This window comes from Serinus canaria, chromosome 6 (genome assembly GCF_022539315.1).
Source record: "Serinus canaria isolate serCan28SL12 chromosome 6, serCan2020, whole genome shotgun sequence".
Taxonomy (NCBI): Eukaryota; Metazoa; Chordata; class Aves; order Passeriformes; family Fringillidae; genus Serinus; species Serinus canaria.
Genome location: NC_066320.1, coordinates 16,678,314 through 16,701,104, shown reverse-complemented (window position 1 = coordinate 16,701,104; position 22,791 = coordinate 16,678,314). Strand labels below are relative to the sequence as shown.

The window sequence follows — 22,791 nt, the reverse complement described above, 5'->3', positions numbered from 1 at the left end:
TCTCTCTGAGCTTGCCCTTTACTATTATTTCTGAAGCTTTTTGCAGAAGGGTACCCCATGGGGACTCACAGCTAATGGAAATGATCACTTGGGATGGCTTCCCAGTCCCTTCTCAGACAGCAGAATCAAAGCCAGCTTCAAGTTCCTGCTCTGCATCTTGCTCTGAGTGGCTGTTTTCTAGGCTGCTGTGCCTTCTGGCACCTAGAAGTGAGTGTAATATCTGAGTAACAATTGGTATCTTCTGGTGAAATAAACAAGGCAGGTAATCTTTCTTCTTTTTAATGCCCTTATTAATAAAAGGGATCAGCTCAAGGTTCGGAGACCAGATGATCTGTCACCTGAGGGGGCCTAGGGAAGAAAGGAAAAGGCAGCTTGGGCCAATAAAAGGCAGAATTGAGGAACCTATCCCGATTAACAACAGCACGATTTATAGATACTAGGTTGTACCTTCTTTGGTTGTCATCCCGGCTCCTGGCCATAGCTGATGTACTCCTGGTCAGGGCGAGGGACAACCAAAGTTCTCAGCATCTCTGCAGGCTCTGGACTCTTGCCCCTGATGTCCAGACACTACTTTGATCTCTTAATTCTATATCGGCTCCCCGCTCATGGGGTTTTTTCGGGGGGGGGGGGGGGGCGGGAGTGGAAGTTCTCTCTTGTTGCACTCTGGGTTTGAGATAATCTGCATAGACTCCTGAGGTCTCCTCCCTTCCCACCGTCCGTGGGGGGATGCCATCCTCCTGGCAGCAGGCAAGGGTGGTACTGACAAAGGAGAATTCTCAACAATAGATGGTTAACGACTTGATACTTAACAGGTGATTACAACAGTCAGCTAACAAAGAACCTTCCTCGGCCAGCAGGCCAGCAATCAACTCTCAACGTAACTTGTAATTTTGCAACCCTTTTTAAAAAAATGAGTAACTGTTTTTACTCATAACATCTGGGGATGGCAGTGGCCAGGAAACAGCACATCCAGAGCAGTTTGGGAAGTCCTGTGCCGTAGAGCCCTGTTACTGCCATGCACACAGGCTCTCTTGGTAACTTGCTATGGCACACCTCATCAAAGCTGGTTGATTCAGGCTGGAGACCCGTGGCTGAACAGCCATTGTTTTATCAACTGAACTTTTGCACTCCTCCTTCAGCACTCTTTAGCCAGGGCTTTATCTCACCGCACCCCGCGGGGCTAGCACCCTTCTGTCATCTGCCTGAGTGCCTGGCATGTGTACAGCATGGCTGGCTGGCAATGAGCTACGCCTGGCATTTGCCACCTCTCGAAAAGGGCCTGAACTGTGCCATGTCTCTCCAAAACCTGACACATTCACCTTCTACTTTTACTGCTCTCCACTCCCAGGCTCCTTGCTTTCATGTTTGGAGACCTGGAGTTAGGGTTTGTGCCACCAGCAAAAGGATAGCACATCATCTAGACTTGTAATCAACTGGATTATCAGGTGCGGGCTACTCCCATCGCCTTTTCAGTAGTTGCTGATAAACTCTGAATAGTTGTTTCCTGATGTTGCTCTTTTATTTGTAAGGACAAGGACGTGTTCTTGTTCGGGCGTGTCTGTAAAACATAGAGGGGCAGGACAGCTTCTAGCTAACAACCTTCCGTGCTAAAATCTGACCAGGTAGCAGCAGCTCCAGGCTAATAATAGCACTCACTAGGAGCTTTTCACAGGACTGAAAAAAATGAACAAAACCTGTACAAACCCTTTTTACAGGTTGTAGGGAGAACATAACCTGCCTGAGATAGATAAAGCTTGCAACAAGTCCTGAAGTGTGAGGGTCTAATATTGTCAATTACCTGTTGGAATCCATGGATCTTCTTCTGTCTTTTCTCTGTCACCATGAAGGGAATGTTTCTGTATCTCAGTTTCTTTCAGTAAAACAAATGATAGATTTATTTCTGTCCATTGAAAGCAGAAGAGACTGTAAGTGCAAAGGGTTGTGAGTAGCACTGACTGACATCTATTGGTAAACCAAAACATAAGGTAACTAGAGGCTTGGCTGTATTTGTAGGGGGTTGGGGATTTATGTGTTCCTTTTAAACATGAAAAGTTAGGCTTGCTCATCGTTAAGACTCTTGGCATCATGTTCTTGGACAGACACAACCAGGAGCTTTCCATGCTCATGGCCAGGGCCGGTTGGGGCTGCTTATTTTCAGTGCCTGAGCCTCCTCTCAGACATCAGTGCCATGCCCTTCCCTGCACACATCCATGAATCGCTCTCTGCCTCGCTTGTACTTTGAACTCATGGCTAGGACACTTCTTCCTTCCCCCTTGGCTCTGGGTCAGGAGCACACACAGCCCCTGCCAGAGTGGGCCTCAGACTACATCCACTGCTAGTGCCAACATAAATAACAGTGATAACTGCTGATATCTCTTCAAAGCACTTTATGCTTTTCCAAACCTCTTCCCAAAGGTTTTAACCACTTCAAGGCACAGTTGGCACAGTGCAGTTTGGAAGGCTACCCTCTACAGATTGAAACAAAACACAATCATGAACCTTTTTTTTTTGAGGAACAAATACTTTACTCATCAGACATGTACCATCTAAGTAATATCAGCTCCTGAGGGGAGGCCAGACAACACGTATTTGAAAAGAAAAGCTGTATGAACTTACCATTTGCTGTATTGATGTTATTTTTCAACCAGCTTGAAAACACAATTGACAATTGCACAAAGAACAGACAAGGCACAGCGGCATAAAAATGTACAAGAAATATGAGATTAATGCAGGCACATGCATATAACAGAAGTTGTTTTACACTGAGAAGCACTAGCACTACTAAAATCACACCACAGGGGGAAGTGGTCTTTCTGCCAGGAAGAGGGAAAAGAGCTGACCTGGGAGACCACTACAGCCTGCAGTTCTTGTCTGATTACAGCCAGAGCTGGTTTAGCACTCCTCAACATGGCAGGCTGACTGCTGTCCCCCAAGTCCAAGGGAGAGGAAGCTGCCACGCTGTCCTTGCCAGAGAGAAAGGGAGAGCTCTGGCAAGCTGGGCTAGAGTCTCCTGCATTTACCAGAGACAGGCAGAGTGAGAGGCACACATCTCTCACAGCTGCAGTGGCCTGTGGACACTCCTTCCTTTGCAGGGGAAAACTGGCTTCCCAAGTTTCAGGCATGAACAAACACTGCATATGAACATTACCATTTTGCTCCTGCTGCTGCCCTAAGGAGAAGACTCAGTGCTTGGGAGCGGGTTGTCTGATGGTCTTGGTCACTGTCCCATGGATCTGAGTTCGGCTGTCACACCTCTGCATGTCACCTGCCTTCCCTGATAGTTATGGGAGTCCCTGTGCCGAAAGGAGGAGAGGGGTGAAGGTTATCTTCTGGTTTGTAGTGACAGGCAGGGCTCTTACACTTGCTGCTGTGGCTGCAGCACCCTTGCCTCAGTAGGAGGATATCTGTGGGGCTGGTCTTGGGGTTTGGCACAGCTTAGGAGGGGAAGAGAAAAGAAACTGAGCAATGCAGAAAGGGAGGTTCTGTGTCATCTTCTCTGTTGAACAGAGCAGCTGAACAACACTCTCCCTTGTGAGAAATCTGAGGTTTTGTAAAGCCAGGCTTTACAGATAATAAGTTTTACCTTCACTTTCTTGGCAGAACCTGTTTTCAGGATCCTGTTACCCTCACAGTAGTTATTTCTAGGTTAAGAAGTTCAGCCTCAGCCAGCAACATATCTTACACTGGCTACTAGCACAGGTTCTACCACCTGAAGCAGACAACTGCTGCTTGGGTCTCTCCCAAAGTGCCAGACTTAGTTCCTAAAAGATCAGCATCCCAAGCATTTGATACCTGTGCAGTAATACAGACTCAGAATCTCATCCAGTAATTTGAGTCCATGGAAAAGGCAGACACTTTCAGAGACCTCAAAAGAACAGCCTTTTTTCTTTTCTTGCTTTGCAATTATGCCTTGGTACTTGTAGTCTGCTCTTGAACTAGGATCTAAAACAAGGTCTTACAAATTGATTTGTAAGAACCTTCCTCTGTATCTTTCAAAACACAGATGACCTCATGAATTGATTACAAAGGGCTGTGTGCACTATTTGAGCCCATTATAGAGCACATAGTTCCTCTATTCAATCACAGTTTAGTATATGAATTTCCTGTTTAATTTGGGGAAAAAGCCTATTTTAGGAAGTTCTCCTGACAGGCTGTTTTCTTCTGAATAAGATAATAACTTCAATGCAGAGAGGAGGAGGAAGTAAGCAACACCACTGTTCTGTTTTCAGCCAGAAGAGCTGAAGGTAAGATGTTTTGCTCAATTCTGAATTCACTGGAACTGGGAGTGAAGAACCATGGCAATATCTCACAGCCTCATCCCCAGCAGCAGGACCAGCTGATGATGGGAAGTGAGTCATGAGACCCTGCAGTTCCTGCCTCCACAGCTCCTGTTTGAAATCTAACCTCCCTGTGGGCTGGGCAGCAAGCTCCCTCTCACAGCTTCTGCCAGGCCCTTTAGTTGAATGACAGCCTCCTTCAATTTACCAAGACTGTCTTGTGGCTGTGGCAGCACTGAAACCTGGGCCATCTGAGGACAGGGCTCATCCTGAGGTCCTTCAGACACTGCCAAAGAGGCTTTCCCCAGAATGCAGTGACACATCCATCTGAAAAAAGGTGGCAATACAAGATGCGCCTGCACAAGGTCCCAAGTGAACCTGTCACTGCACAGCACACTAAACAGTGTAGCACTAATGAGAACTGTTAGCAGTGGTCTGGTACAGCTCACATTTCTACTGGCTTTAAGCCTCGGAGCCTATTTGAGGTTAACTATTGCAGAATATCAGTCATTAAGGTATTTGAAATATATTTACAATGGTCCTGTAATAGCAGCAATAGCCTGCACCAATTACAAGGAAAGGGAAGCCTCAGCAAACAGAAAAATGCTTGGAAAAAAAGTATTTTGCACGTGGTGAAAAATCTGACAATCATTTTCACAATATTCTTAAATGCAAATGGTGTCAGCACCCATAACTGCAAATTTGTTTCCTTGACAAAAACAAGAAGCACCAAACTTCATAAATGGGATGCTAGTTTGCAAGATGCAAGAACCTTGAGATGCAATTTAAAGAGTGTGAAAATAAATGACAGATTTCTTAATGTCAACAGCTATGCTAGAAAACATATAACCAGAAGTTTGTTCCCTAACACTCAGGCCTAGGACTCCACCAACTGCTTCTCATTTTAGAATATTTCAGACTTTCTCCCAATTACACTGGTGTCAACTCTTATTGTATCTCATTGTTATCCAGAGTTAAGCACTAGTAAGCTCTTTCCTCAACACCTGAACCTAAGGTACAGAGAGGGTTACCAAGGTAATCTGGAAACAAACTGCAACCAGGTAGAAACAACTACATTTCTTCTTCCCATTTCCCACTGGTGATTACATTCTGCTTTCTTTACATGACAGCCATATCTTTCTCCTGCAGACCATTGTGTCTTGGGAACAAGCTGCAATATGCTTATCTGGACACAAACGGTCAGAGTTCTGGGGTCCCTACTTTTTGGGGAAGGCTAGATAAACAGTGTTGGGCCAGCCTGTTCGGAGGCAGAAACCTAATACATCACCTAGTGCCAAATTTCACCTCTTCCTGAGATACAGGTACAGGGGAGGAGGTGAAGAGGGATAGGAGTTCTAGCTCTGTGGCATGATACATCGTTTCACTGGAGAAGAGCATCCCTGATTTTTCACATTAAGAATTCCTGGCAACAGTGGTGTCTGTGTCCAGCTCTCTGGATTATCCTAATAATGGGGGAACAACTGACAGGGACTTGGTACCATGGCAGCCAGACTGGGAGCACTGGGCTGTTGAGCACTGCTCTAGAAGTGTACATCAGACTGGTTAAAGGTTCTTGGGCACCTGAGACCCCAGCACACTTGACTTGGGCAAGATGGGATAGACCCCATTTTGGGAAGAGTTGCCACTCAGGTTGTTTCTCTGTATGTGTTCCATCCCCCAACTTTCTGCTTCTTTTCCCAGCTGGTCTAGGCTCTGGGGGTACAGCTCTTCCTGACTGGCTTCTTCCTCCTGTGAACAAGAAGAAAGTGTGACCTATAATGTCAGCAAGCTATCAAGAAGTCTAGCAACACTGTAGGAGAGAGGCAAGGTGTGCATGATACTAAAATATCTTCCCACATTCTCTCAGAAATTAGAACAAGCCTGCCTGTCTATTAAAGATGCAATACACTGATGAATGCACATTCAAGCTTTAGGAAAAAGTAGGAGAGATTCATCCCTTTTCATCCTTTATGAGCACCTTCACAGAAATGCTTTGACACAGCAAATCTGCAAACAAACACTTGCATAAAATTTTGTGCATGTTTGCATGAGTAGGACCTCCCAAAACACTCTTTCAGATGCAAAGGGATAGCAAGACTACTCTGCTAAAGGGTAGAAGGGAGACTTCTTTCTGACTTCTTTTCTGAAAGAAGGTCACTTTGTGCTGTTTGGCTAGTCTTATTATTGAATCTACAAAACCATGGAGTAGTGACATGACTGCCCCATGCCTTGCTGCCTTTGACTTTAAAACTGAAGATCCAAAATACACTGGTTGACTCAATATGGGCACTCTGGCAAAAATCACAGTGATATGCCATAAGCACACAGCTGGCCAATCTTCCACCACACATGTGATAAATAATCCACAGGCAAGATATTAAGATCATAGTCCACAACAGCCATGAGCTGCTCTTGCTGCAAAAGGCAGTTTGATCATTTTAATGTTCGAGGATGAACAGCTAGAAAGTAACTGATGACAGGCAAATTTTACCCACTGCCACAGGGCTGAGGCTGGCCTCAAAGGAGCCAGAAGGTGCGCTTAAAGGTATTAGGGTTAACTGTGGGGACATGAAAACAAGAGGCTTTATGTCATCTTGTTTAAACAGAAAAGGATTGATCATACACTCTGCCCAAGCCTTTTTATCTTAAGTCAACGAAGACTGGAAAAGCAATGATACCAAGCCCTCTCTCCCAGCAGAGCTAGTCGCCTGATCTGAAGCTGGTTCAAATGCATGGTGGAGGGCTACCAACCATGCTAACATCACCCAGTGGTTTGCCCAACAGATCCTTCCTCTTCAGCTCTTTTCTTTCTGGCACATCAAGCTTCTTCACCACTGCATCAATCTTGGAGCCAAGGCTGTTTATGGACTGTTCCAGCTGCAGCACACGATGCAGGAGGCTGAGGAAGACATGGAGAGCATTTAAGCTTTTTCTCGTGATGGGTCAAGGGATTTGCTGCAGACATCTCCCAGACACCTCAAATAGAAGTGAATGCTCCCAGATCACTGATTATGTCACCTACTGGTAACATAACTCCCCACCACACTGTGTTTTCATCTGTAATCAGTGGTTCTCTTTAGGATGGATCCCAGCCTAGAAACAGCATAATTCCATTATTAAATATTGCACCTGCCTCTTCTTTGATATGGCCCTGTGTGCTTTGCTAAGTGTTTCTCAGTAGCAGAATCAAGATATACAGATTCATTTTGCTGTGTTTATCCTGTGCTCCTCCTATAGGAGGGAATAGCCAAGTGTTATTCTTGGACCTGAAGGATAAAGGCCAACTAGGCTATAAATCAAGGACATTTATTGCTACAGGACCTTCTGTAAAGGTATTAGCTTCCCCTGGCCCAGTTATTTGGGCCACCTTCTGACCTGAAACATGACAGCATATTGCCTGTGGCTAGATGACAGCTGCAGAGGTTATTCAAGAGGCAGAAAGAAAAATTTCTTAACTCAGTCTTTTACTGGAAGAAGTAAACTACATTGCTAGAACAGTCCCAGTTATGTCCTGACCTGCTTATTTACACATGTGCAAGATAAAAGGGAAAAGATCTTACTGAAACTGCTCAGCACCACTGTAAAGAGTTACATCAGGGAAGGAAGCAGGAGGAAATTGGACCCCTCATTTGCAGGGTGTTTAAACTACTGACAGCACAAACATACACTTGGAACTCTTCTTTGGAGACCCAGGTGGCCTTATTAGTGTGGTTATTCCTTGCTTCCTTGTAGGTCAGATTCTCATCCAGGTTGTTGTCAGCATAGGATTTCCCCAAATTTTCAATCTCTGTATTCAGAGCAACCTGGAAAACAAAAATTCCTTCAAGTACAGATACTAACTCTGTGGCTGGCTTTACTGTCCATGACACAGAGCTTCACAGGCAACAATACACTCAGCTGCATGCAGGTAGAGTTGGAACTATATTTTAGTTGCCTGCTTAGTTTATACCATAAACCCAAAGATTCCTGAGGCCACTTTGCAGTGATGTCTGCCAAACAGAAGATTTTTTTTTTTCCTTGCCCATTTTTTTTACCCTTTTTGCCTCTAGGTCATGCTTCATCTGCTGTTGCTCCTCTTCATCAAGGATGTGGTTGCCATCTTTGTCAAATCTGAAGAAAGCTGCTGTGATCTCATGGTCTGCATGGCCCAGTCTGCAAAAGAATAGAAAGAGAAAGCTCAAAGCATTGAATTATACTGTTAAGATGTAAAAGAGTGAGAATTTTGAAATCAGCATATTGTTTCCTCCTGCCAGTGAAAAACCTAAACATCCCAAATGGGCAAGAGATAGTTACACAAACCTATTTAGAACAGGTAATTAAATATTTGGGGAAAGATAATTTTTTTAAAATCTTAAATTACCCAGATCTGAGCTAATTGCTCTCCTTGTCTCGAAAAGCAGAAAATTTAAATTACCTGTATTACTAAGAGAAAAAACTAAGTGGACATCCCTCAAACTGACTCACTTACTCCTTCAAGCTGTTCTTGAAGTCTTCAAAGTCTAGTTGTTTTGTTCCATTCTGCAGGGCTTTCTGCACATCAGAAATCTGCTCCTTCTTCAGCTTCAGCCTCATGAGTGTCCGGTTATAGCTCTGTGACCGAAGACACAAAGCCATGTACACAGAACAGTGAAGAGTGCAGAGCAGAGTGGGCAATGTGATACAGGTAAGCATATGCTAAGTAATAGCAGGAGTTTTCAAGCTTTCCACAAGCAAAAAATAAAGCACTGCTATATGAACCTCATCTCCAAACTAGAATCACACCTTCAGAGTGACACTAACACGCTAACCCTCTGCTTTTCTCACCCCCCCTTCTTCCTTTATCTGATTTCCCAACGCATCAGCTGTTTAAGATAATGTCTCAAATACTATTCCTTGTAGAATATTGGTCCCACAGCAGAATTGTGACCTTCTAGGAACTTTTCTGGAAGTTGCCCATGGGAAAGACAGATTTAACCTGCTAGAATTGTGCCACTGTAACAGGCTCAACTTAGCACAGCAGGACTTGCCATGTTATCGAGCAAAGTACATTTTATGAAAGACTGAAAGAGCTTTGTCTAGAGACCATACTGGGAAGAAAAGTCTCTCAGAAACACTACATCAAGTAACAGGATTCACCCAATACCTGCTTTCTCATGTTCCCATTGCCAGAGAGTATAGGAGCTTGATTTATCCCAGAAAGGAATTGTGACTCTTGTGCACACAAAGAAGGGGGATGTGGAGTTGGCAACCACTGTTTCTCTCTAGTAAATTCCACTTAAGTCAGGGACTTCCAAAAAATGCTTCATGATTTAGCTAGAAAGTAGCAGAGCTTTCATTATTCATCACCTGCTTCAAAATGTCAGAGAGCTGCAGCTCATCCTTCTGGCTCGAGAGCTCCTCCTTGACTTCTGAGTAGGTGTCATTGATGATGGCCAGAAACATGTTCTAGGAAAAGGCAAAGAAGTGAGATGAATATGCATGAGACATCCTGCCTGCTCCAGCAGCTGAAGCAGCAAGAAGCAGGCACAGATGTGCAAGACTTAGTTAAACAAGGAGTTGTTTCCCTATGGGATATCTTTTGGGCAAATTAAAGAGGGTCAAGAAAAGGCCTACTACAGCCACACCATGTTTTCTAAAGTTTTTGCAGTTAAAGCAGTGGCTGAAAGTAAATTTGTTCCCACCTCAAATATTACCTTCAGTAGTTTCTCTTGTAAAATCTTAAGTTACATATGGGCTCCTGACACTGGGTGTTTAACCTGGTTATTATGAGCATCCCTCTGCATCCATTGCCTAGGAAGTCAGTCAGTTTCAGTTTTCACCTTAACAGATGTTGGCCCTTAGTCACCCTAAATAATCAAATCCCCAGTTGTAGTAACACACTCTTTGCCTACTGTGGTCTATTTGCACTGCAAAGCTATTGTAACTGAAACTCCTTTTCTAAGTATTTTCACCTAACCCAGGGATTGTCAGGAGGGGTCTCTCAAATGCTGCTTTCAATACAGGGACAAGGAGGACTTGTTGCTTACCAGAAGCACAAAGAAAACGAAGAACACATAGGTGACAAAGTAAAGAGGCCCAAGGACCCTGTTGGCATTGTCAATGGAATTGTAGTCAAAATCACCAAGAATGATCCGAAACTGGGTGAAACTGGGGGAAAGAAAGAGCACAGGGTCACAGAAAGGCACATGCAAACAGTCCTGAGGTGAACCTGAACCTCCCTGCAGCCCAGATGGGCACAGGCACAAACCAGAGCAGGCTCTAAGTCACTCCAGAGTGGCAAGTTAAATACATCCATAGTATTTCAGGGGTGAAGGGAGCTGATCTGGTTAGAGCAATAGGAAAATAAAACCTGTTTTCCACACAAATTCAGGTTGTCCAAATTGTGTTTTGGTATAAATAGGAGTCAAAACCAAAACAACCTGAATTTTCCCTAATTAAAGACATTTGAGTCAACAAAGCCATCTCTTGCAAGAAAATTTGTGAGGCTCTGGAGAGACGTTAGAACTGGATAGTCCTCTTCAACTTTTTGTAGTTCATAGCTCCTATAATGATGGATTTTTAAGTGTATTGATCCTAAGCTTCCTTATCTCTGTTTTCTCTTGTAGACCCTTCAAAGGCAGGACCTGGGTGCCCAGAGATCTGTGGGACACAAGCTGAAAACCGTTGCTGTAGCAGGTACCTCCATTAACATCACACATTACTTGAGCAGGCCCATGGTCTGCAGGATTGTCTGAGATGGGATTTAACTCACTTCCCCAACACTCCCTTCTATGTTTGCTCATCCACCCACGGGTCATCCTCCATCTCAGATATATTGTTCAGTATCTGTGGGACTTCTATGGAAATAAATATCCTTACCAATATCCACCATTTCTGTCATTACTGATAAACACCAGACAAACAGAAATCTGCCTGTAGCCCTCCATTTTCTTATTGTGTTCTTTTGTCCATGAAGATGCTCACAGAAGGCTGTGAGCAACTTATCACTATTGTGGCTTTATTACAATGAGATAGAACAGGTGTCTGATTGTCATTGAGATTTGCAACTGGGGGGAAGAGTGGAAAGCAGTTAAAATTTTGATAAAATTATGGAAACACGGTACCAACTTACACACTTACATGCATTTAACAAAAGTACTGAAGTTTTCCACTTGTGTCCCAAAAAGAAGGTAACCCAGCTGGGCATAGGCAAAGAAGACAATGAAGAACATAATGGCAAAGCCCAGGATATCCTTGGCACAACGTGCCAGTGTGGAGGAAAGCTGGGTCATTGTTTTGTTAAAGCTAATGTACTTGAATATCTGCAGGATGGAAGAATGGGGACAAAGTTAGGCCAAACCATCAGCTAGGTCAGTCTCTCTCACGCATGCTCGTGCTTACTAAAACAAGAGGTTCACTACAGGACCAAAGTACTGAAGAGAAAGGTGGGGAGGGAATGGTGGCCTAGTCTTCAGGACATTTATCCCAGGTGTGCCACCATCCTTCTCTGGATTCATAAACATATGGCTTTGTTCCCTTTGTCAAAGCAAAATATAAACAGGGACTGCTAGAAAGACAAATCTCTTAAGGCTGATGAGGAGCCCCTTGGTGGCTTTCCGCCACACCAAGATGCTTTAGTTGAAATGCAAAGTCCATGTTAACAGACGAGTCATTTCCAGCTCTTGAATGATCATCATGGAAAAAAACATGGTTTGCAGATTATCCTCAAGAATACCAAAATAGTATAGGATGGACAAAGTTACATGGTACTCAGCATTTTCTAAAACCACTTTTACACCACAGTGTCTTAGCTCATATCCCTGACTGTTACCTCTGAATAACTGACCTCAGAATGCAGGGTGAAAAGTTGCCCAGATTTACAGCAAAACAGAGCATATGACTTCAAGGAAAAGTCTCTGTTCTATATCTATTACACTCATTTACTCAGAGGGATGGAAGAGACAACCCTGAAACTATCCAGAAGGAGAGGCTTGACTGGAGACGTGGCACCTCCCAGGTCTCTACAGTACCTTGATCCAGGCAAAAAATAAGTTGACTGCATTCATATTGTTGTACTGCGTCTGCCAGAAGGCCAGGAATTCAAAGTCTGCGTAGGTGTTGGGGTGTTCCAGCAGCTCTCCCAGCAGCCTGTTCACCTCAGTGGTGCGAAAGATGTGGAACCCAATGGCAACAATGGAGAGCTGCAAAGAGGAAGAGGAGCAGTCTGCAGTAATCACTGTTCCTGTGCTTTCCATGGAAATTAAAATGTCTCAGAACTCATTGCAATCCCACTTCAGAGCTGCAGTCTAGTGGTAGGCTATGAAAGTATGGTCTTTTGATGTGATGAACGATACCCTGACTTCAGTCTTTTGGGCATCTCTAAGAATTTTCTCCTAGCAGTTCTTCCAGACAAGAACATGTGTCAATTTACTCTGCTGTTCATTTTAGTATTAGAGCAAAACATGTGCTAGTTCTTGTCTTATCTAGACTAATTTCCACTTCCCTTCGTTTGTTTTGGCTCTTACACACCTTCTCCATTCCTCCCCCAAAAAGTATGCAAGGATCCTTACCAGAATGACAACCACATCCAGAATGTTCCAGATGCTGGTGAAGTACTGAAGCTTGTGGATACGGAGCTCCAAAGCCTCTTCCACCACATAGTAGAAGATGAAGACACAGAATACAATTTCACAGGCAACAATGAAGAAGTCCCATGTGCTGACATATCGTATAAGCTTCACTGTCCGGATTTGCCAAGAGGGAATGGCACCACCAGTGGCTGGAAACTCAACCACTAACCTTGAAGGGGACAAAGAAACAATTTCTTGGGATGGAAGCTCATAATTTTGAGAGGCATCAAACTTGAGCATGAGCTATCCACCGGACCATGAGTAGAAGTGTTGTGTATGTGTTTATGCAGCCCTATCTCTGCTGCTTCACTGCCTGTGATAGGAAAGGGTGAAAGGTGACAAGAAGTGTGACTGGTTGTTTCAGGAAGACCAAGACTTCTCACTAAACCATACAATTTCTACTGACATCACTCAGTAGTAGCAGGGGGGTGGTCACCACCCCACTGGTGGACCATAATAAAATATTTGCATTTTAAGAAACAAATTGAGGCATTGAGGAAGATGCAAGAGGCTGAAGAATTTTCATCTGGACTCAGCTTACCTCAGAACACAGAAAAGATTGATATTTGCATTATACACAGAGAAATCAATAAAGACAACTCGTGTTCCCCGATCCAGCCACAGTTTCTCCTTCAAGACCTGCAGGGCTTCAGCACTCTCTTCCCTGGTCATCTTGAGGTCTATGTAGTATCCTCCCCCACTGTAACTGGTTAGTCTTCCCCAGTGAGATGAACCACCCAGCTCCTCCTCAGAATGGTACCTCCACCTGCAACAGACAAGGCACAAAGAAAGGCTTCACCTGCCCAGGCTTGAATATGACCTTGTGCCCTGGAAAAATTATATCTTCAAGGGTCAGAGCAGTTTTCAGTTGAAGACCCTACATAATACTGGTAACCATTATGGTTCGTTTTCTGGTTTAGTGCCTCCCAGCAGTGACACAACACGATCTGCAATACTATGGAGGGAAAATGCTGAGGTTTGTTGGTTATATCAGTCTTGTTTTCATGGGGGTTATTCTCAGGATCTACCTTCTATCACATCACACACAACCATCTGCTTAGAATGCTTTGTACTCATATTTCCTAATGAATAATAGTTTCTCATTCATGGATCAAGATTCATGCAGTGAGCAGAGATCTTAAACTGCAGCTACCTCACATTATTATAGAGAAACTGGTTGCCAAGATGAAAGGGATGCACTTCCTTTTCTCTGGATCCTGAAATCCCAGAGGAAAGTAAATAGTAACTTGCCAGCTAAATGCCAGCTTGCCATTTGATGCATCTGGCCTGAAAGGTCTTTATTTATTCTCACTTTCCTAAAAATAGGCAACAATTTCTTCTATAGTCCCACTGGATTTTTTTCATGGCTTTCCCAACATGAAAACTCATTCTGTTGTGCTTCCCCACAAAGAGACCCTAGACATTATTGATAGACAAAAAGGACTTTCTGTCTCTGACTGCGAGGGTTATTTCAGCCTTATGTGAGAAACTCACCCCGGCATCCTGCAGCTCAGCAGTTCTCATTTGAACTAGAAGAGACTCATTTGGATTAGATGTACTTACGCCGTTCCATTGATGAGCCCAAAGGAGACCCTTTCCTCCTTGTCTTCAGAGTATACATCATAGCAGCCCGAGATTTCCTCCTTGAAGTCATCATGGACCACACAGGAGTTGTTCTTCACCTTCAGCTGTCTCATGCGTGGGACGCCCAGCAGCAGGTTCTCGTAATAGATGTGTGACTGCGTGCTGTGCGCCGCTAGGGACTCGTTGTTGTACCACTTTGTCCAGTACAGGTTATCCAGCAGGGGACCCTGTGCATACTGCAAAGGAGGCAGAGGAAAACAGCTCCTTTGTAGCTCACACAGAGGAATTTTCTTAGTCTGGGACTGAGGTAGTGAGACCTGACTGACCCCTCTCCAGTCCCCAAGATGGAAAGTAGCCGAAGTTTGTGTTGCATGTAAAGGAGAGGAAAGACCAGGGCTGGTGGTAGAGGAGGGATGCTGGGCAGCAGGGTCATCGTTGGTTTTTCACAGGCCTCTAATGTGTCTGTGGCACCTTCTGTGTCTAATGAAGAGACAAAAGCCCTGCAAGTCTCATTGTCTCCTCTACTTCAGTCAGCACAAGTCTCAAGGAATTGCCTTGGCACAAGTTGTAAGTGATGAAAAGTGCGTGTGCCAGTGTCCTGGAAACAGTGGTGAGGAAACAATAGGGCCATTGTTTGTTGGAGTGTTTTAATATGACAGAAAAAGCCAACTAATTGACAAATAACTTCTGGCTGTCAGAGATAAGGGGTTGCAATTACTCAATGGCCTTCACTGAGGCTCTTGTTATTCTTTCACCCATTCTTTGACAGAAATATGTTAGACCCCAGATGTTTGTCCCCTTTATTCTCTTTGGTAAAAGTCACAGCAAATTTTAACCCAGCTTCTTCCTAAAGAATCTATAGATTAGACAAGCCCAGGCATGAATTACAGGCAGGTTAATTTTTGATGTTCTCAAAATGCCATGAAAACAGACATAGGCTATTACTAAGACACCAGCTTGAAGACATTGAATTCTAGGATTCAAAGCTACTTGTGTCACAAGGAAACCTGAAGTAAACCCCTTGGCTTCTCTAGGCCAGTACTTCCTATCTGTGCAATGAGCTGATGCTTGTATCACCAAAATTATTTTGTTATGTCCTGCCTGTTTTACTGGGAAATGGACTCTTCTGGCAACACACAAAACCTAGCCTAGCCAGTGTTCTGGATACAGTGCTCAGGGATAAACTATACTTTAAATCAGTTTATATTTTGCATGCAAATGTTATTGTGATTATTGCTAGTAGCTGGCAAAAGCTTGTGGCAGCAAAATGTCTTGCTGAAATCACTAGATAGTAATTCAGAGGGAACTGAAAATGCCAGTCTAGCTGAGTTTCAGGGCTCCCCATGGCAGGCCAGATTTGTACTCACCACCCAGAAGTCAGCCATGCTGCCAATGGACTGGAAGGAGCCGCGGCCATCTGTAGAGGTCTGCAGGAAGAGCTCAGACATCACTTTGGTGTAGTAGTAGGCATTGGAACTCGTCATTCCATATGTCACTAAGAGAACAAGAGGAGGGTCCTTTCTTATACCTGAATATTGGTGCCTGATATAACTGTATTTATATATTCACTTTCTATGTACCTTATATTTTCATAGGTAAGCTGAACAAGACACAGGAGAATAAATCCTAGGGCTTTCTGCTTTCTTAGTGATTTTCTACTCTGTGTTGCAGACTTTAAATGGTCAGATTGACTGAATGTAAGAGTTAAGTAGTAAGAGAAGACCATTGGAGGATACAGCTGAACATTCTGGATAGCAGTTTTTGTTCCCAGACAGAATTTCTGAGGGCAATTTTATTTCTCAGAACAAAGTCCATGACCTATATTTTGAATTTCTGATGTGAAGTCATGAAGGCACTAAGACCACCTTATTGTCCCAAGTGAAAAGCTCCAGGTAAGTTTTCATCTACCAAGAAACCCCAAGAGGAGCAGGCTCTAACTTGCACAAACACATTGTTTCAACTCTCCAGTGCTCCTTCCTTCAGGAAAACATACATCATGGTGATCGCTAAGAATATGTCCTACTCTTGAAAGGACACCAGGAGAATAAAGCACCTGACATTCAAGACACCACCCCCACACCTCCTGGAGGAGTCAGCGTGTGACACGTACGTCTGTGTGCGACAACATGTACGTCTGTGTGCATCTTGGTTCTTTAGGAAGTGAGGCACTGTCTCCCTGGGCCAGCATGATAGTAACTTAGAGTGGTATTGTCTGTCCATCTCTCCTGCTGTTGGGTCCATGAAATATAACCCATGCCACAGGTGCTCACTGGTGATAATGAATGAATTTTTGCAGAACCAAACAGCCATTGTCCTACCGACACAAAGTCCATATTAGCATTACCATTCAGTACAGGGACACATTTCATTCACTCAGGAACAACAGGGTGAGCTGCCATCTGCTTTATCGCCTCAGCCACCCTTCCAGTCTCAGAGGGGAAAACCTCCATGAATTGTCTTTGGTACCGGGAAGTTTCTAGAGCTGCTCTCCAGGGGTTGAGCATTTGCTGTGAAACTGAGAAAATACCTTGGGCAGATGCTCCTAGGACTGTGGAGTCAGTGGCTAGAACTGATACTGCCAATCAGAAAGTACAGCTTAAGTCTAACCAACATCAGTTAGCATTGGTCAGTAATTTTACTTCTCCGTGCAGCATCAATTCTGTACATTAATGACAACTTCTTGCTGCTGTGAGCACCCATACAATAAATGTAACATTTACAGCAGAGCAAGGAAGACTAATAATAAAATCTCACATCATTCCCCTCATGCTGCACACAGAAATAGTGCCTATGAGATATGATGCTGCTTACAGAGACAGATGTCCACCAAGAACATAACATAGACCAGCAGCTCTCGCAGGGTGGTCTTCACATACAGCTCCCTGTTTTCAGCTGTGTTCTCAGTCAGCGTAGTGCCCCACAGACCTGTTGGGTACAAAGAAGGAACTGTAGAGTTTTTCATGGCCATTCTCAACGGCCATGTGAGGAGCTGTCCTGTTCCAACAAAGCGCTGTTGGGAGTTGAAGTTTTGTGTCTTTTCAAGGCCAAACCACTTTTCATTTCAAAACTTGATCTATAAAAATTTGCTAAATACCCCTAAGAAGAACCATTCCAGCATGAATAAAAGATTTTTAGCTAACCAACACTGAAATATTCTGGCCTTTTATTTAGCTAAATCACTATTCAGTTTTATGTTTCTTCTGTTTTCTGTTCCTTATAGTTGGATCTTTTCCTGACTGTGTTTTAGCTTACTCTTTCCAGAAGTTCAGTCTTTGTCAAAAATGCTCTTGAAACCATAATATTTCATCTCAGTCACCCATGTGCCAACAGCTGACCTTCTGAGAGGTCTTCCACTGCAGAACTGCATCTGGTGTTAGCTTTACAACTATTACTTCTTTTAGTGCTGAACCATTAGGCCCCAAATATTTGTCTCTTGCTTACCTAAAAACTCTTGCAGTTTTCTTGTTGGTCATAAAACTCAATCAAATAACACAACTCGGTATTTTCAGCACAACATTTAGAGCCAAATTATCTTCAGGACATCTAATGGAGCTTAGCAGAATCCAATACACCAATTGCACCAGCTAAAGATCCTATTTCTTCACACAACTCATTAAACATCACCAGGGTTGTCAATCAATAAGAGAGAAACACTTCCTTTAAAAGGAGCCTTGATATTTTGCGTTTGATGAACCACCTAATACCATTAGCGTATTTGTTTGTTCTTTTTGTAATGGCTGTCTGTTGTGATTTCTGGAATACTCCTGAAGTTGAAAGGCACAAGAACTTTCAGTTGAAAGCCTAGTGATGAAAGCCTTGTCAATAATTGCCATGGTCTTGCTGCTTCCTGCAGCTCCTAGAGAGCTCAGCCCCAGCTGAGCTCTCTATCCCCAGTAGGATGCAACAACCTTCTTCCTGTAAACCAGGATCAAAGCTAATCAAAGGCCCCACACTTGAAGTCATCTCTGGCAGATGACAAACTTCTTTTTTGTCTGGAGTAAGCTAAAGTGTTCTAGTGGTCTGTGTGCATTTATCCTGTCATTTTGATAGCTCTTTGGCATCTCAAGAGATTAGAGAGTTTTCTGTACCATTAACTACCATAGCGACCCTAGTGCTGTTGCAGCATCAGCCGTCACATCTGGGCAGACAAACCAGGAGTCTGTTCTGGACAATCCAGACCAGCAACAGAAATTAGAGCCTGGAGATGATCTGGACTAACTCCTGTGGAGGAGAAAGTATCATGTGATCTACAGAAATCTTCATAATAGACAAAAACATGGGGAAACAATTTGCCCCATCTCTTCAGGTCACTTTTAAACAACTACCTTCATCCTTAGATATGACTACACTAGAATCTTTTAACAGGTTTGTTTGGGGTTTTTTTCCATGAGCAGGGAACACCTACTATCCATATGTTTGGAGCAAATGCACAGGACTTCTTTACTTTGAGAAAAGAAGTGTACTCAGGAACACCTAAGTTCAAGGAGACTCAAATTGCATCCAGATTGCATGCAGTAGTTGTAATACTGTATCAGCTGAGGTTTATTTTCAGCTATGTCTTTAGGAAACATGCCAGGGAAATCTATCACCTCATACATGAAGCATGTCCTCATCTGTGTCTCCTTTGGCACCACCTATCCCCTTGTGGATGCAGCTATTTTGGACATGACATTTGGAGTAGAAGGACTCAAGGCCAGAAGATATCCAGTCTTCCTTATGACACCTTGAATGATCACCCAGCACTCACGTGGCTGAGCAAAGAAAAAATAACAGAATCTAGAAAATAGGCCATGAATGCAATCCATTTATAAGTCTCACCTTTCTGATAGTTAACAAGTAACTGATAAGAATTATGGGCCACACCTGCATTATCTTCTGAGTGTGCTTTTAAACCTGACTTGTGACCCAGGTGAGTGACTAGCTCTCAGGTGCAGCTGGAGATGCTCTTCCAAAGGCAGTGGGAAGCTGGGTATTCCTCATCAACCACCATACACCCAGATAGCCAGCCAAGTCTGCCCATGGGCTGGCCATGAACCAGCAGAGGTGGCAGGAGGCAGGCAGGAACCAGGACACAGAATTGCTTGGACACTGCTCAGAGAGGAGCAGTCCTGAGCAGCGGCACTAGGTGCAGCAGCTACTTACTACTAACCCAGCACAGTAACTGATGAGGACTAGAAAAAAATCTTAATGATCCAACTATTGCCACTAGCTATGGACATGTAATCCCAGGAAATGTTTTTTGAGCAAAAACCCCAACCTATTAAACTCTCATTGTCTAACTAACTTCTATGTACTACTTCTGTTTTCCATGTGAGACACCAAGGTGATTAAATGGAAAGGGAAAAGCCAGCAATGGAGAGGCAATGAAACATGATGAGCACCTAGTAAAGATACAAAGGAAGGAAGCAAAATCTTGCAGGAAAATGTCCCCACTTCTGTGAGGCTCAAAGAGACCTTTGGTCTGTCTGCACTGGCCTTTGGATTCCCAGATTTGGTATTTCCAACAGCCCTATTTACCACTGTCAGTGTCAGGACACACTGCTGCAACAGAAGAAGAAAATGATGTAGTATCTTGACAGTTACCATCATTTGCATGCTCCAAATTCAATTCTGGCAGCTCACAAATGGAAATTTGATGTTAAAGTATGGATATGTTTTTCCATTTTAAGTCTCAAACAATACCTAGAAGAAAGCATTTCAGAATAAACCGGGTAAATGATACACTGCCTAAGAGTAAACTGTAATTAGCTACCAAACCCTCTCAGCACTGTTCCTTGGCCAGGAGAAATCTCTAAAGCCTCTGCTCTACTAATTCCATGTGAATTAGTAGTGTTAGACTGTAATGGCAATGACAAAAGCATTGATCACAGAGGGGCTGTGCAATTCAGGACCAAGCTATACTGTTATTCACCCACTCATAGTGTTAGAGGGTATGGCTCTGAGAAGGGTTCTTCCTTCCAAGTGAGGAAAAAAAGGACACATTGGCAAGAATTTTTTTTCTTTGCTTTATCTTTCCTGTTTTTAAAATATTGGGATTTTATGCCTTCTATGAGAAACTGTTCAAATAATGCCCTTACCCAGGGACTGTTTTCTGACTGGAGACTTATCTTGCCCCCAGGGTTTTGTTTGCCTCTGAATAAGCCTACATAATATTTAATTTCCCTTTGTCTTTTAAACTGGTAACAGCACCTCTTTCAGCTATCTTCAAGCAAAACATTATTGGATACATTGCTGTAATCCCCTACATTTCAGTCCTGACAGTGCTAGATTTTCACTGGTAGATGTGTCTATCAGTTCTTACGTTACTGTAGCACAGGGGCCAATACCATTCTATCTAGAAAATGCACACAAAGAAAGAATGGTCTCACCATCACAGTGATGGCTCCTAGGGATTCAGAGCACGTAAGCTCTGCCAACAGAATCACTGCACGACCTTGAGCATGAGACCCACTAAGTCTCTTACCTTGTAATAAAGATAACAGGACAGGCCATGAAGCTATAGCAAGGCACACAGAAAGAGGATGCTCCTTTCAGATCAGCCAAAGATGATCTCTGGAGTAATGCTACTGCATGTTGAACAGCTCCCTGAGCTACGCAGACACTATGAGGTTTCTACCTTCTGCATCCCTTCTCTTCCACTGCTCACCATTGCTCTGAGGGCTAATAAGAGCCTTCTAATGAGATAGAGAGTTACCTCGGATGCCTCTGAAGATGTAGAAGCAGCACTTGAGGAGAGGACTTGTCTTCCCATTCACAGCTTTGCTCTGTTCTTCCTGGTAAGGCAGTGGATCCACAACCTCTTCAAAATTCTCATAGGGATTCTCCAGGACAGACTTGGGGTTGTAGATGGTTTGAATTTTCAAGGAGGTAGAGGGAGAACCACTGTAAACAGGATTGTCCCAAGCTTTCTTCCCCACTGTCTCCAGTTCATGCACCTCTGATACTTTAAAGTCGCTCTCGGCTCTGTTGTTTAGGTGAGACAAATTCATGACTACTCACTATCAGCACAATAACTTTTTAGCTGGAACTGTGATGATTGCCTGCCCAGACTGGAATTAATAGTTAGCAGAGAGATAATCAATGCCAAAAGCTCGTCTGCCTCAGCAGCCAGGAGAGGGCACACCAGCAGCTCCCCACAGAGAGCAAGCATCCTCTCTGTCTTTTATATCGGCTCAGCTGGTGACACCGATCAGAGGGGTGGCACTACCCCTTGTCAGGAACCACCGTCAGCCCTATTATCCCAGTCGCCCTGGGAACACCGGCAAGTCCAGGAGCGCTTCTCTGCTTCACAGCGGCAATGACAGACCCAGATGCCGCGGTGAGAAGAGGAGGCTGCGAGGAGCGGCCCCGGGGGTGCGGAGGGGCCGGAGCGGCCCGGCTCCGATCCGGGGTCCCGGGAGAGCGGGGCCGGACAGCAGCTCCGGGCGGGGCGGCGGGACCGCACCTGCAGCGAAGGGCCAAAGGGCAGAAACTCCCCGAGCGGCAGCGCCGAGGCGGGCAGGTGGCACAGCATCCTCTGCCTTGCTGATTGTAAAAGCAGGGGTGAAGCGCGGGAGTAGCTGTAGTGGTCGTTTTGGAAACCCAGGGGTGGAATCTCCTGCTTTCGCGGGATTTACACAAGCCCTGCAGTGCCTGCCAGCCCCCGAGGAAGGCCTGATTAAAAAATATCAAAGCAATAAGAAAAACAACAAAAGCCACCACCACCACAAGAAAACCCACAAACACACACACACACAAAAAAAAAAAAAAAAAAAAAAAAAAAAACCAAAACCAAACCAACCAACCAACAAACAACCCCTCCCACCAAACCATAATAAAAAAAAAAATCCCATCAAAATAAGAAACAGTCAAAACTGGCAATAACACTGGCTGGGACTTGCCTGCATCCACCTTGCCACTGGCCACCAGCAGGTAGTCATCCCAGGCACCACAGGTCCTGCAGGTCTGTGACTGTACCCTGAGGGGTCCCAGAGCTTAACCCCAGGACACCACACTTATCTTGGTGATGAGACTATAAAAGAACATGTAGCCTGAGCCTGGTTCTTCCTCAGGTCTGAATACATAATTCAGAAGAGGTGCCTCTCCATGGGTACTGAGGATTGCTATTTTTCTGGCATTACCCAAGAAAGCAACATGACTCTCACACCTGTAGGCCCAAATAAGGATATTTTCTTTGGACTCTGATGCTGCCAAGCCAGCTAGGATATGCAGCGATGTCCCCTAGATGCCACCTAACATCATGGCCCTAAGCAGCTACTTGAACAACAGTGAGACAAGACCTAACGTGGCACAGGGCACTAAAAGGGCACCCCCTTAGTGGCTGGAAAGTCACTGGAGGTCTG

General features: G+C 44.2%; 1 protein-coding gene across 2 annotated transcripts; it reads right to left on the bottom strand.

The window, feature by feature from the left end:
- Positions 1–3,352: 3,352 nt before the first annotated feature.
- Positions 3,353–21,747, bottom strand: PKD2L1 (polycystin 2 like 1, transient receptor potential cation channel). Of its 2 annotated transcripts, none has more exons than XM_009087358.4 (15): positions 21,144–21,747; positions 17,261–17,374; positions 15,817–15,944; positions 14,429–14,685; positions 13,407–13,631; positions 12,806–13,034; positions 12,266–12,436; positions 11,376–11,557; positions 10,283–10,403; positions 9,603–9,701; positions 8,746–8,867; positions 8,312–8,429; positions 7,944–8,080; positions 7,029–7,176; positions 3,353–6,026 (listed from the first exon to the last, which is right to left on the bottom strand). In XM_009087358.4, the coding sequence occupies exons 1-15, from the start codon at positions 21,436–21,438 to the stop codon at positions 5,841–5,843; spliced, it is 2,532 nt and encodes an 843-aa protein (XP_009085606.1). In that variant the 5' UTR covers positions 21,439–21,747; the 3' UTR covers positions 3,353–5,840. The 2 variants fall into 2 exon arrangements, with proteins under 2 accessions (XP_009085606.1, XP_050832513.1); XM_050976556.1 differs by having other exon boundaries at positions 5,954–6,026; positions 6,956–7,176.
- Between the last annotated feature and the right edge of the window lie 1,044 nt (positions 21,748–22,791).